Here is a 13,291-nt window from a genome sequence, read left to right as displayed (position 1 = left end):
TTGAGATGTAGGAAGCACTTTCAACAGTGCTTCTGGGCTTTAAGGATTCGTTATTTACCACCAACTGTTAGTTGGTGGTAAATAACGAATTCCTATGTAAATGCAAATATGTGCATTTACACCTGTGCCATGTGACAGACACCATGTATGTGTGCCACATGTGCACACAAGCACTAATCAGGGGTGCAGCAGGGTGTCAAAGTGACACCCTGCCACCCTTGACTTTTTTCCAATTTTACCGAATCGGTATTTATCGATTGTTAATTGACATTCATTCCTATGGGCCTCCAGGCCCATAGGAATGAATAAAAAATACAGAATCGGTAAATACCGATTCGGTAAATACCGAATCTTACCGATTCGGTATTTTTTATCGAATAATTACCTACATTGCATTTACCGATTCGAAAATACCGAATCGGTAAAATTCGGTATTTTCGAATCGGTAAATCTAAATTACCTACATGTAGCCCCAAATTTGAAAAGCTGATTATCCAAAAATAAATTGAGCATGCAGACAAGTCGGTGCAATTTTTCTTCATCATGTTGAAGCATTTCATCCCCTAAATATTTTGTATTTATTTATTAGGGCTTTTATTATAGCGTTAACAAGACCCAATCGTTGACACAGCACCTTTTATAGGCCATTTTCAGGCAAACAATCTAGAGTAATAGTTAATATATGGTAATCAAATGCAGTGCACCTGCAGAATTCAAAAATATAAGATGTACTATTAGTGTGAGCTAAGTAAATAAACTGCAATAAAACATTGCCCAGTCAGACTATGTATTAAAGTCAGAGCATCGATAAAGAATTCGTTTACAGTTGAGAGTGGTAGCAAAATATCAAGTTTTAAATTATTTTGTCAAAACAACGGAGGACAGAATGGTCCTAATGCCTGAGCTGATGGAGTTTCATAGTCTGAGTGCACTTTAAGAAAAAGATTACTTTAGAGGTTTTCTTTTTGCTTTTTGAATCTCAAGGAGGAGGTTGTCACTGCTTGGAGAAATTGCCGAACGAGAAATCGTCGAACACAGAGTTGGTTATATCCAGGGCAAGGTAATTGGTCTTCCCAGAAATAGGCTATACATGTGTAAAGCTGGATTGTCTAAAAATGCTCCTATGGGGAGTCATTTCAGTGACATCAGACCTTGTGCGAAGTGGAGAAACATAAGAGCGACCTTGGCCCGCCTGATAGCTGCTTGCATACCTTCTTTGAGGGGAGCAAATGCCAGCTTAGGAATGGAATACCTGAAAAAGGGAATTTCCATAGTAGGCCTTGACTGCCTCAGAGATTATATTAGAAGTAGGTCTCTGGAAAAAAGTTTGATTACTTGAATAAGTTCATGTTGAAATTGCACCCTTTTGCCATTTCGTTATTGTGTGATTGTAGGGTGAGAATTAGAATTAGTGCTATGGAAGACTCTGTGATCGAAAGGCTACAGTCTAGAACCATAAGCAAGATAAACTGTGTTTAAATCGGAATAGGGAAATCAGATGGAGAACTCTATATAGAGTGGTTTAAATGACATTCCGGCTTGAATGTCCCTTATGACTTTGGCAATTAATTAAATATCCTTAGTGTTGGATATTTTCAAATAGAGCAGAGTGTAATTTGCCTAAAACTGGTACAAAATCCACGACTTGTTGGGATCTGAGGCCTGTGGCTCCATGTAAAGATTAAAGAGAGTGGCTAGAACTGTGTGGAACCACTTGCTGGTTCAAAGTAGACCTAGAGAGAGATTGCTTCTTTGATCGGTTGAGCCATGTTATTGATGTATGATGAGATAGAGCTAAATTCAAACTCTTAGCCTTCATTGTCTAAGTGAGCATGTTTAGTAGAAAGAGTGTTTTTTGTCACGTCGTTGGTAGTAAATAACTCAAGGAAGACTAGGAATAATTTGTCTCCTTTATCTAGAATGCAGGGAGACTCATCAAGTATTTTTAAAATTGTTGTCTCCGTGCTGCCACCTGACCTGGATCCGGATCAGAGATCATATAGAAGTTTGTTTTTCTTGAGCGGTGTTAGCTGGGTCTGCATGCAGCTCTCTAGGACTTTGGCAAGCTACTGGAGATCAGAGACTAGGTGAAACTGATTCAGATGTATAAGGGTCCATCCCATGACTGTTGGGACTTTTTCTGAGCAGTGGAATATTTAAAAAGTTTGACTCAGTAGATAGTAATTGAGGAGCTAATTCCTTTAAGAGTATCTTTGATGTAGGTTCTGAAAACTGCAATGAGTGTTTGGTTTTGGCAGTTTCATTGAGTTCTTATTATGATAACTTCTTAGAAGGAGGGCCATGAGACAATAGCTTTTGGAGCAACGGTGTTTAAAACTCTGAGGTTTTATGGGGGGTTGAGGGAAAGTTATTTTCCTTCACCTCAATAAAGACCTTTAGGATGTTATGCAATAAGCGTATTGTTTTATACTCTTTTATTCAGGATTTTTTGCACGAGTCTTAATATTTCCTTCATTGTTGAGGAGGAAATCTATAGTAGCACCTTTTTCTTTTCGTGTATGTTGTGTTTAATTGAGTGAGGTAGTCCTGGAATAAGAAAATGGAAACAATTGAAGAAGCAGTTATTTATTCTCGCCCCACTGGAGATTAAAGTCCCCAAGGAAGATGTAGCAGATCAACTTTTCCCAAACTGAAGGCCGCAACCCACTGGTGGTTCAAGAGCTGATTTGTGGAGAGTCGCAAAAGTCTTGGTCTAGATGTAAGTAATATTTTAAAGTGATTAGCCCTGTTTGTGCACTACTGCAAAGGTGCTGAACTATGTCCCTAGGTCCAGTTTCAAAACAAACACTGGCAAGTATTCCAAGCAAAACTCTGGGTGAACCTTTAAGTATTTGTTGCTGCAGTTTGTTTTACTCCACTAAGCCATTTCAACAGAGAATGTGCTTGTTTACATGATCATACAAAATGATGCCACTTCGATATGATCTTCTGTATCACACATACATTGAGAAATACTATGTGGTTTAATGGCTAGAGCTGGGCAAATCAATTAATTTGAAATGCTTAAAATAAAATGTATCTGAACTTGCATGATGTAATCTTGTACTCCTGTAAAGCACTCCAATGCTGTTGTGTCATGTTTGTGCTGTATGGAACTGCAATAATTGATATGAGGCCCTACCCCATACTTTGCTGACGAAGACTATTTTTCACAATCAGTAAAAAACGCTGCCTTCAAATCCAAGATGTTTCAGAAGCCTTCTGATTTTACTGCAGAGAAGCCACAGGCCAGCACCTCATCCTGAAAATTGCTCACTTTTATGGAGAGAGCAGTATCTTTGCCACAGTATGATATTGAAGGGTGTAGTCAAGGTTGTGATGTTTACACAAATTGCTTTTGTTACAGTAAACGATCTTCCATGCCTCATGCTACTAAAGCAAGGTGGGTCACAAACGTTCTAAAAAATTAGGTCATGGTTCTCAAACATTTAGGAAACACTGTAGTAGATGATAAATGATCTACTGTAGTAGATGACAACGATTAATTACAGCTTCTCCATGCCAAGGTTTATCTATTTTACTTAAATGTCGTAAATTGTGTTCTGGTGGGATACACAGATTAAGCACTGGTTGTGAGGATTCAATCAGCTGTGATTTCATCAAGGGGATGAGATTTAGTGAATAAGTCTGTATGCAATCTCTCATTAGCAGTTAAGAAGGAGGAATGTGACATGATATGGGTCATTTAGAGTTTTTACTACTATCAGACTGTCTATGTAGCTACTTTTACAATTTACTATTGTATATATAAATATATAATATATAATTGTCACCTATCACAAGGTTAACTCACTCTTCATTGCAGAACATGGCTCCCCCTGTATTCTCCCCCATCTTAGGTGTCTTTTTCATGGGGTACAGCATACAGCATTGTTACTGCTCACATATGAAGGCAGAAGGAATCACTGTTATCCATGAGTCTCCCTGATCCTTTACACTAGGCAAGCAAGACATACTTTGTTCCTTGGAGTGCCTCACATGACACTTACCACTGTGAACAAATCAGTCCTCCAAAATCCCCTTAAACTACAGGGCTCCTGGAAAGCCAAGGACTTCACACCACCAGACTTCACTGGTTGACATGGCTTTTTAAAACTGTACTCCCTGTCTGCAGTGGCAGGCTCGGAGATATGTTTTACAGTGCTACCTGAGTGGGTGGCACAATGAGTGCTGCAGCCCAATAGTAGTGTTTAATTCTGGGTACTACCACACAAAAGATGATCAATGCTAATAACAAGCTTCAGTGGGACCAATATATTTGTTTAATCTGTCCAAGGTTCCATCTCAGCCAGCCTAAAATCTTTTGTAGATCCCGATCTATGGCAGCCTTTACTACCACTACAGCTTTGTGTTTTTTGGTATATATTCATCTAAGACTTTGAAAATTCATATCTCCTGTTTCCCTATTGAAGGTTTGCCATTTGGTGTAAGTTTTAGTGCTCTGTTTTCTAATTCAGTTTGGGATTTTTATTGTTTGGCATTTTGATATTTTAGTACTGCATAAATATTTTATACATTGCCCCAGGTTTAGCCAGTCTGCTCTGTGCAATTGCGACCAGATGGTTGTCCTCAGGTTAATTTAGTGACTTTTGGATTTCACCCAAACAGCAGTTGTGATTATTTCTTGATATGGTTTGACACCCACCCCAAATAATAATCCAATGTCTTACAGTGATAAACTGCTTGGTGGCTTTTCTAATTGCTTCTACTGATGAGGCCTCCAACTCCATCCCTGGGTGTACCATGGTGGATCCATCTTGGGCGATACGTTGTGACAGCGGGCCAGATAGCAAGCTGCAGTGCTGCTTCCTAGAATACCTGGAGACATCATACCTCATCCCTCACACCGATTCCTAGTGGACAGGCAGGTGTGCACAGTAGCCTCTAAAGCTATCTGAGCAGAAAGAATGATAGAAAAGAAACAGCTGTGAAGGGCAAATTAGAGGAGAACTATTGGCCATCACCAATGAATGAAAAATAGAAAATGGCAAAAAAAATGCTGTAGGCTGATCCAAAGAGTAAAGGGCACTTCAATTAGGCAATAGGAAATGGAGAGGGCTGACCGAACGAAGCCAGAAGCTAATGTTCTAAGGTCTATTTCTGTGTATTTAATAGTTCTAGTTATTGGCAAGTCTTAAAAAATATAGGCTTTTCCTGCACTTTCAGTAATAGTTGTTCTCTGGTTGTGTAGATGTATGTTTAATAATGTATGTAGTCTTATATAAGGCATCACCAACGCTATGACTTATGTTATGGGTTTTCATACTATTTTGATTGCCCAATTCACTGACGGTCTCCAGTAAACACCCACATCCTCAAACATAGACCTGTCTTACAACTGGGAAAAATAAGCACACAATGAATATTTCCCACCGACATTAGTGACATCTAAGAACACAGAAATCTACAGAGACTGACTGTGAATTATGACCTAGATTAAATGTGCTAATATACTAATTTTGCTGTGTTTAGGTCGCATTTCCACTAACTCTGGGTAAAGCACTACGCTACGCTTGCGTAGTTTGCGAAGTTTCTGCTACTTCGCACTATGCGAATTGCACGTAGCACAGTGCAAACATGTAGCGTACTGCAGCGGTCATTTTTTGCTTGCTCGCGGTTCTCAACAACAAGTTGGCGACCGCGAGCAAGCAAAATGACATCCCGGCAAGACTTTTTCCTCGTTTGCGATTAGCAACATCAAATTGCCGATCGCGAGCGTGGAAAATAAACCTCCTGGCGAGACTCTTAACGCAGGGATGTCAGGTTTCTCATTGCGAGTGGTCCCGTATGCTAGTCCGCGTTAACAAAGCTGCTGCTCGAGTAAAAATCTACTCGAGCGGCAGAAAACTACAGCTCGCGCTGTGCAAGATGCCATTTTCAATGAATGCACAGTGCTGGATGCTTGTCTGCACTGTGGAATCATTGAAAACGGCATCTTGCACAGTGCGAACAGGGTACTACGCAGTTCGCGTAGTGCTACGCGTAGCTCGCTTAGTGCGAAGTGCACTTCGCGTAGCTACGCGTAGCGCTACTTCGCAAACTACTCCCAGAGTTAATTTCCACACGGAAAATACATTGTATATGGGGGAAAAGGATTTGCCTGTGGAGGGTCCTTCTGGCATGGTGGTTCTGGGAGCATAGTCACTGGCCATTCTGCCCCCTCCATTCTGCTTTGAGGACTTCTTGTATTGTGCTACAGCATTGCTGCCCTGGTGCTTCATCTGTAATAGAATGCTTGCCGGTGCCCAAAACTCTGTTCGGAAATCAGACGCTGGTTCTTTTAATTATCAGTGCATCAAATAAAAAAGGCAGTGTGGTCTTGATTCAAACTCATACATCCTTATCCATTTCCAGGAGGAGTGTTTGGGGAGTGGCCATCTTGGGAGGGAGCCAGGCACGCTGGTCGGCGGACCAGTGGTGCGCTTGCTCTGGGAGGAGACGGCTTAAAATTAGAGCCTCTTACCTTCGCGCAGCGGTGCGCGCCTGCGGGCGTGCCTAAGGAGCTCCTAAGGAGCGCCGAAGGATAGCCCATCTACGCCCGTCAACGTCCCGGAAGCGGACGGGAGCGGACGGGCAGGGCTCGGCATTTGGGTCTTATATGCTGGCAGCATGATGCTGACATATTCAGCAGCCACGCTGCTTTCCTTGAGGAAAAAGGCTAGTTTTTGTTGCCCGGTATTTCCGGGGTGGGCTAACGACAAGCGCCGCTGCCCGGGCTGTGGATGGCGTCCGGGGAAAGCTCCTGTTTCAGCTCTTTGTCCGCGACCCATTAGGTATTCCTTCTTTCTGCTAAACACCAGATCTCTGTGTAAACATGCCCTGGATATTCATGAGCTTCTGGTGACTAAGGAACCGCTGGGCCTTTTTCTAACAGAGACATGGCTCGGGGAAGGCTCTAACCCTGATATTGCTACTGCGATCCCGCCCAACTATGTGATTTTCAGGCAGGATAGGGTCACAGGCAGGGGTGGGGGAGTCGCGATTGTGGTAAAGAGAACCGTCACTTGTTCCATCCTGTCCACCGATGTCATTTCGGGCTGTGAGTCCCTTGCTTTCTCTATAGCTTTGTCCCCTCACCAGTCGTGCACTGGCCTTTTGATTTACAGACCTCCAGGGCCTTCTGGCTCTTTCTTTGAAGAGCTGCAGGCCTGGGCTCGTCGCTGTGTCTGAAGGTCGAACATTGCATAGTACTGGGGGATTTCAATATCCATATGGATGTTGGGACGGATGTGGATTCTATTAAGGTCCGGGATGTCACTCTCCCCCTTGGTCTTGTTCCTTACCTCTCTGTTTCTACGCATAATAAAGGTCATACACTCGACCAAGTGTTCTCCACCATGCCGGTCGATATTGTCTCCCATACACATGTGCTCTGGTCTGATCATTTGTTAATCAACTTTTATATCTGGGGCAGCAGCAAGCCAGGGAGTAGCATCCCTAGTCGGTTCTGCCAGGCCCCGTGGGCCTTCCATCGCGTCTCCGTTGAGATGATGGCCGAGGCTTGTGTACGCTACCCGTGTGCATTGTCTGGTAATCTGGAGAGGGACTTGGACTCTCTGCAGACGTGGCTCACGGATAGACTAGATGAACTGGCTCCCATAATGCCTCCACGTAAGTCTGTTAGCCGATCCTCGGCCCCCTGGTTCTCCGACTCGTTGGCATTGGCGCGGCGGCAATGTAAGGTGGCAGAGAGAGCCTGGCGGCGCCAGTATGATTCCTTGGCTAAGGAGACATATAGGGCGGCCATTAAAAGCTATCATCGTGACATTTTGTCGGTTAAGAAAGCTTACTTCTCTAAAAGAATTGAGGCTGCTGCCAATACCAGTAAGGAGATTTTTTCAATAGTTAGGGAATTTACTTCTCCTAAATCCAGTATTCCATCCGGTCTTCATTCGGAGTCCTGGGTAACTTCCTTGGCTAACTTCTTTACGAATAAAATCAAGTCCATCCAGGCCTCCTTTCTGGCATGTGGGGCAGTGGCACCGCCCTGCGTCAGTACGGTATTGGACTCACCAATAGATTTGGCCCATACCTTCTCTGAATTTCCTTTACTCTCCACTGCGGTTTCTCTGGACATATTGTCCAAACTAAAGTCCGGCTCCCCTATGGACCCTTGTCCAGCTAAATTGTTGGCCAGAATGGCGGCAGTGCTGAATCCTGTCATCAACCCGGTGCTGAATTTGTCTATCAGCACGGGGGTGGTTCCTGCAGTCTGGAAGCAGGCATTTGTCATCCCACTGCTTAAGAAGCCCAATCTGGACCCGGAGGGGTTTGCGAACTATAGGCCGATCTCTCTTCTACCCGCTCTTGCTAAAGTAGTGGAGAAACATGTACAGACTTCTCTCTCTAACTTCTTGGAGACTAATAATCTTCTCCACAGCTCGCAGTCCGGTTTTCGGGCTAACTTTAGTACCGAGACGGCGTTGCTGGAAGTTACCAAAATCATCAAGGAAGTGTTGGACTCTGGAGGTAAAGCCATGTTGGTTATGTTAGATCTATCAGCGGCATTTGACACCGTCCCCCACGAGGGTCTCCTAGTAAGACTCAGGGAGATCGGTGTACCGGGGACGGTGTTCAGCTGGTTCCGCTCCTTCCTGGCTGGTCGGAGTCAGACGGTATGGGCTCCTCCTTTTTCTGCTGCGGTGCCGCCACTGGAGGTCGGGGTCCCGCAGGGGTCGATATTGAGCCCGACCCTGTTTAACATCTTTATGACCCCTCTGGCGGCATTGGCGAAGTCCTTTGGAGCCCAGATCCTGTCATACGCCGATGACACGCAGCTCCTTTTCACTTGAGGGAAAGGTGCTGAGTTTGATGGGGAGAGCATCAGAGGTTGCCTTGGGGCTGTGTTTAACTGGTTCCATCTACACAGCCTCAAGTGTAACTCTGATAAGTCAGAGGTGCTTTTCTTTGGTTGTCGCTCGGATCCCATCTGGCAACCTTGGTGTCCTGAGAAGATGTTTCCACCTTCGGCTGCCTCTACTACGGCCAAGAATCTTGGGATAAAAATTGACAAGAATCTAACTATGAAACCCCAGATTCTTGGCCTTACCGGGAGGGTTTTGGTCTGCTCAAGATGCTGCGCAAATTCCTTCCACTCTTGACACCTGCACATAGAAAGATCACTGTGCAGGCGCTTATTGGGTCGCATCTTGACTACGCCAACATCCTGTATTTGGGTCTTCCAGAATACCTTCTCCAACGGCTGCAGGTAGTGCAGAACTCAGCGGCGCGTGCCATCTTCAGACTTCATCGGCGCGCCAGAGCTTCTGACCTCTTGCAGACCTTGCACTGGCTGCCCATCCAGAAGCGTATTGTTTTTAAAGCCCTTACTCTGGCCTTTAAGGCTCTTCACATGACCGGAGCTAAATACATTAAAAAAAGGCTGGCTTTCTACCAACCTGCCAGATCACTGAGATCAGAGTCTTTGGCTCTGGCCTCGGTCCCGGCCATAGGAAGAGCTCGGATTGGCGGCCGGTCATTTCGGCGCCTAGCCCCTCAGCTGTGGAATACACTGCCTGTCTCCCTGCGCAGGAATCCTAACCTGTTGGCCTTCAGGAAGGACTTGAAATCTTGGTTGTTTGTGCAGTAGTTCTCTCTTCCCCTTTTTTACTTTTGTCCTTTGTTCGTGTTAGGTCAAAGCGCCGGGACACTCCTCGGAGTAGCCGAGCGCTATACAAAAACATTCTTAACATTAACATTAACATTTTCCATCCATTATCAAACACCAGTTTCCCTTTTATCTCACTCCTGCATGGTCCTGCTTGTTCCCTTTGCAACCGTTTTTCTGTTTTTCTCTTCCTACTTCTTTCCTCTTTGTGTGTTTTTTTCTCTCTTGCGCTTGGTTAATGTTTGATAATGAAAAATAAGTGCAGTTTCCAAAAACCCAATGCTCCACCTGCAACCACCGGCTCTAATTAAACACTCTACTCCCTATTTGAACCACTTTCTTGATTTTGTGTTGTAGACCTTAGCACCAGTTATTAAAAACCCAGTATGTTGTTACATTAAGGTCCATTAACTCCTTACCAGGTACTTCAGTTATAGCACATTTTAAGTGCTCAGCACTGTCATTGCAGATGAAATGCAAAGCAGGCATGTACAGTATGCAACATATTTTATTTCGCTTTTACTTTCCCTTTGTTTTCTTCTATCATAGTGCTCATTTCTAATTTATCGGAACGCATGATTATAAGTGCCCTGGTGTGGAACAGGATCATATTGCACTCGGTGAAATCTGACACTGAGGTCATCGGAATTTATTGGGTGGAATAATTTTTACCTTGCAAGTGGGCACAGCAGGCAGATTTGGTGCTTACCACATACAATTGTATTTTCTAGCATTTTTCACTTGTTAAAGACCGGCATGTTTGACCTGCTGAAATTTAACCCACGGATATTTAATTTGGGAGGGAAATTTATCGATCTTGTAAATAACTTGTAATTTTGCCCGAAGAATGGAAGGTCATTGTCGATGAGTGAAATATCACTACCTCTCTCTGCATCTCAAGAGAGACAACTGGAAACATCACTGGACGCAGAAATGTGGATCTTGGTGTAGGGTAATGATAGTTGGAACACTTTCTTTTGTAGCACTGTGTATTATTAATGTCCATGATTCCTTTTTGACACCTCATCGCACACCCCTATTCGCTAACATAAGGCCTCTTTAATTATTTCCAACTATGCTGACGTTGTGTGAGCATTATAAATCTACTTTTTATGGTAAGAGCCTTGAAAGGTAATATTTACATTTAGTCTTTGTGCCTTTCCGAAATGATAGATCTGCTCAAAGCTTCATTGATCTGTTGTCCTGCAGAGCCATGTTGTCAGTAAATGTTGTTGACACTTTTATTTCTCCATTGCCCTTTCAGAGCAGCATTGATGACTGGACGAAAACTCCATGTAGAGAGATTAACGTGGAACGGATGGATGTCGAGCTTCGGAGATTTGCCAAGGTAAGTTGAGCTCTGAATCAAGCTCTTGGCTACGTGTTGCCCTCTCACACTCCGAGTCTAAAATATAGTCTCCCTTATTGACCAGTGCACATTAGTCATTAGATAGCATTTTTCTTTACTTTAATTTTATAATGATATTCTTGTATTTAACTGTCTATTAATATCTGGTCCCATGAACGATTTAAAAACAGAGATACTTTTCCTAAGATAAACACTTTAAATTCACTTGGGGTTCCTCTTAATGCTGTCAAATAAGACTTAAATTCACACAAGACTACACTTTTTTTTAACTAAAAAGTCTGTATATAATCGCATAATAAATCTGATAAATCCAAATGCGAAGTTCACTATAGAACTGACTTTAGCCATCGTGTGCATATAAGGCAAACATGTGCATGTATTCCATGTTTCCTCGACATCTCCTTACGGTTACTTAAAAGCAGTCTCCTGATCATCTTTAGTCTTGTATATTACTACCTAAAAGAACCGATTCTTTTAGACTCTTAAATGTTTGTTCTGCATGATCAGTTCATTATTTACATAAACTGTGTTTGTAATAAGCTATTCTACCGTGTTGTGACTGCCCTTCAACTTCTGAAACAGAAATTACCATTAGGGGAGGACAGCAAGTGCGGTTGCTGATGCATTAAAGAAATGAAGAAGTCAAATAAAAGGTTACATTTTCTATCTTATTTCACTAACTAGCCTACATTCCTAGGTATAGTAATGCCTCCAGTCTTGTCCTTGGCAACCCGTTCGCTTTAAATGTATGTATTTTTTAAGCTCATGTCACCCCACCACCCTAATAAACAATACACAGTAATTCTGTAATCAACATGTATACTTACCATACATGTTACCACCAGTCTAATTGTTACTACTACTTTAGTGCTATTACTACCATGATAGCAATCTTTATTTCTCGTACCCCTACTACAGGTCTTCCTACCACTATTATTATCAGCACTATTAGGACCACTACAACTGGTAAAGCTCTAATCTCAATATTGTTAGTACTCCTAAAACTACTAAAGAAAATAATGTTGTTGATACTGTTTGGAATGCTGCTATTACTATTACTAAAATTAGTATCATTGTTACATGCAGTGCTACCACCATGCTGGTGGTTACTACTAATGATACTTCTAGTGCTATCAATGGTACTTGCAAATGATCCCTAATGTTAGCATGTCCTCTGCACCACTCTGCAACTATTGTTTAATTTGGACACAAAATAATGTTCCCATTAGCTTCATAAAAGTGGTTAATGGGATGAACCAGGCTCTGGTGGGCACTTTGCTACCTATTGTGGCAATTAAGCCTGTCAAAATTAGAGATGTTTGCCATCAAAGAGGTGATAGCAGGGCCTACACTACACGCACCAGTGTGGGAAATGCATTTTAGGCAGAGCTGACAAACCAGCTCCATGGTTTTCTTTTTTTACTCTGCTCTGAATTCTTTCTAGGTTGTTCTCGAAAAAAATTCAAAAACGTGAGTTTGAGAACAACAAAAAAATCAATGGTATAGGAAATCTGCCTATTCTCTGAGGTTGCCCTGTGTTTTTTCACCTTTTGCTGGGCTCTATATCTTTCTGGCATTAGAACGCTGTTCAGTTTAACCCTACTAACCAGTGTTAAAGTGACTGTGTTCCCCCTTTAAACATGGGCCAATTGGCATATTTTGAATTGGTATATTTAACACTTAAATGTTCCTAGGAGATGGTACAAAGTGTACCCAAGGTCTGGAAGTTAAATGCCCCCAGTGGACTACAGCACCTACTTTGCCATCCACTACAGTAGCAGTGCAAATATGGCTTTCGGCCTACAAGTGTAGCCAGACTGTAGCATTGTAAAAGCTGCTATTTGACCTGTCAAAATAAACCCTTTTGATGGGTCAAAACCTCACAATGAAATATGAATAGGTCACCCATATGTAGGCCTTGTAGCCCACATGGTAGGGTGCATTTTAATTAAAAGTAGGACATGTGGAATGTTAACATGTCTCTGCCCTAGCACCCCATCACTATTTTTCAGTGTGTCAGGCCTAGCTGTCCAATGTAGAAAACCAGAGTACCAATTAAAATCCTATTACTGTTTCTCATAAACTGATCTTGCTAGTTAAATAATTGAGCAACTATTTTAATAGGTAATACAAAATCTAATTCTATGATGGAGTTGGAATTTTAATAAATATTAGGGAAAATAACTTTGCGAAAGTTACATTTTCCCTGTCTTGCAATTGCTTTCCCACTTCTGCTAGCCAGTTATTAACTTTTGAATAAGGTGCAAAGTGCCTCCCAGGAGCAAACTAAGCAT

At 42.6% G+C, this 13,291-nt stretch overlaps 1 protein-coding gene across 1 annotated transcript in view; it reads left to right on the top strand.

Moving 5' to 3' along the window:
• The window catches only part of DNAH11 (dynein axonemal heavy chain 11), a 3,642,058-nt gene that overhangs the window by 1,321,582 nt on the left and 2,307,185 nt on the right, over positions 1-13,291 (top strand). Inside the window, exon 23 of the mRNA XM_078663510.1 lies at positions 10,893-10,976. Coding sequence (XP_078519636.1) covers positions 10,893-10,976 — 84 coding nt within the window. The remainder of the gene's footprint in view (positions 1-10,892; positions 10,977-13,291) is intronic.

This window comes from Lissotriton helveticus, chromosome 10, assembly GCF_964261635.1.
Source record: "Lissotriton helveticus chromosome 10, aLisHel1.1, whole genome shotgun sequence".
In the NCBI taxonomy this organism is placed as follows: domain Eukaryota; kingdom Metazoa; phylum Chordata; class Amphibia; order Caudata; family Salamandridae; genus Lissotriton; species Lissotriton helveticus.
The sequence above is the reverse complement of the archived record's forward strand: the minus strand, read 5'-3'. Positions and strand labels throughout refer to the sequence as shown.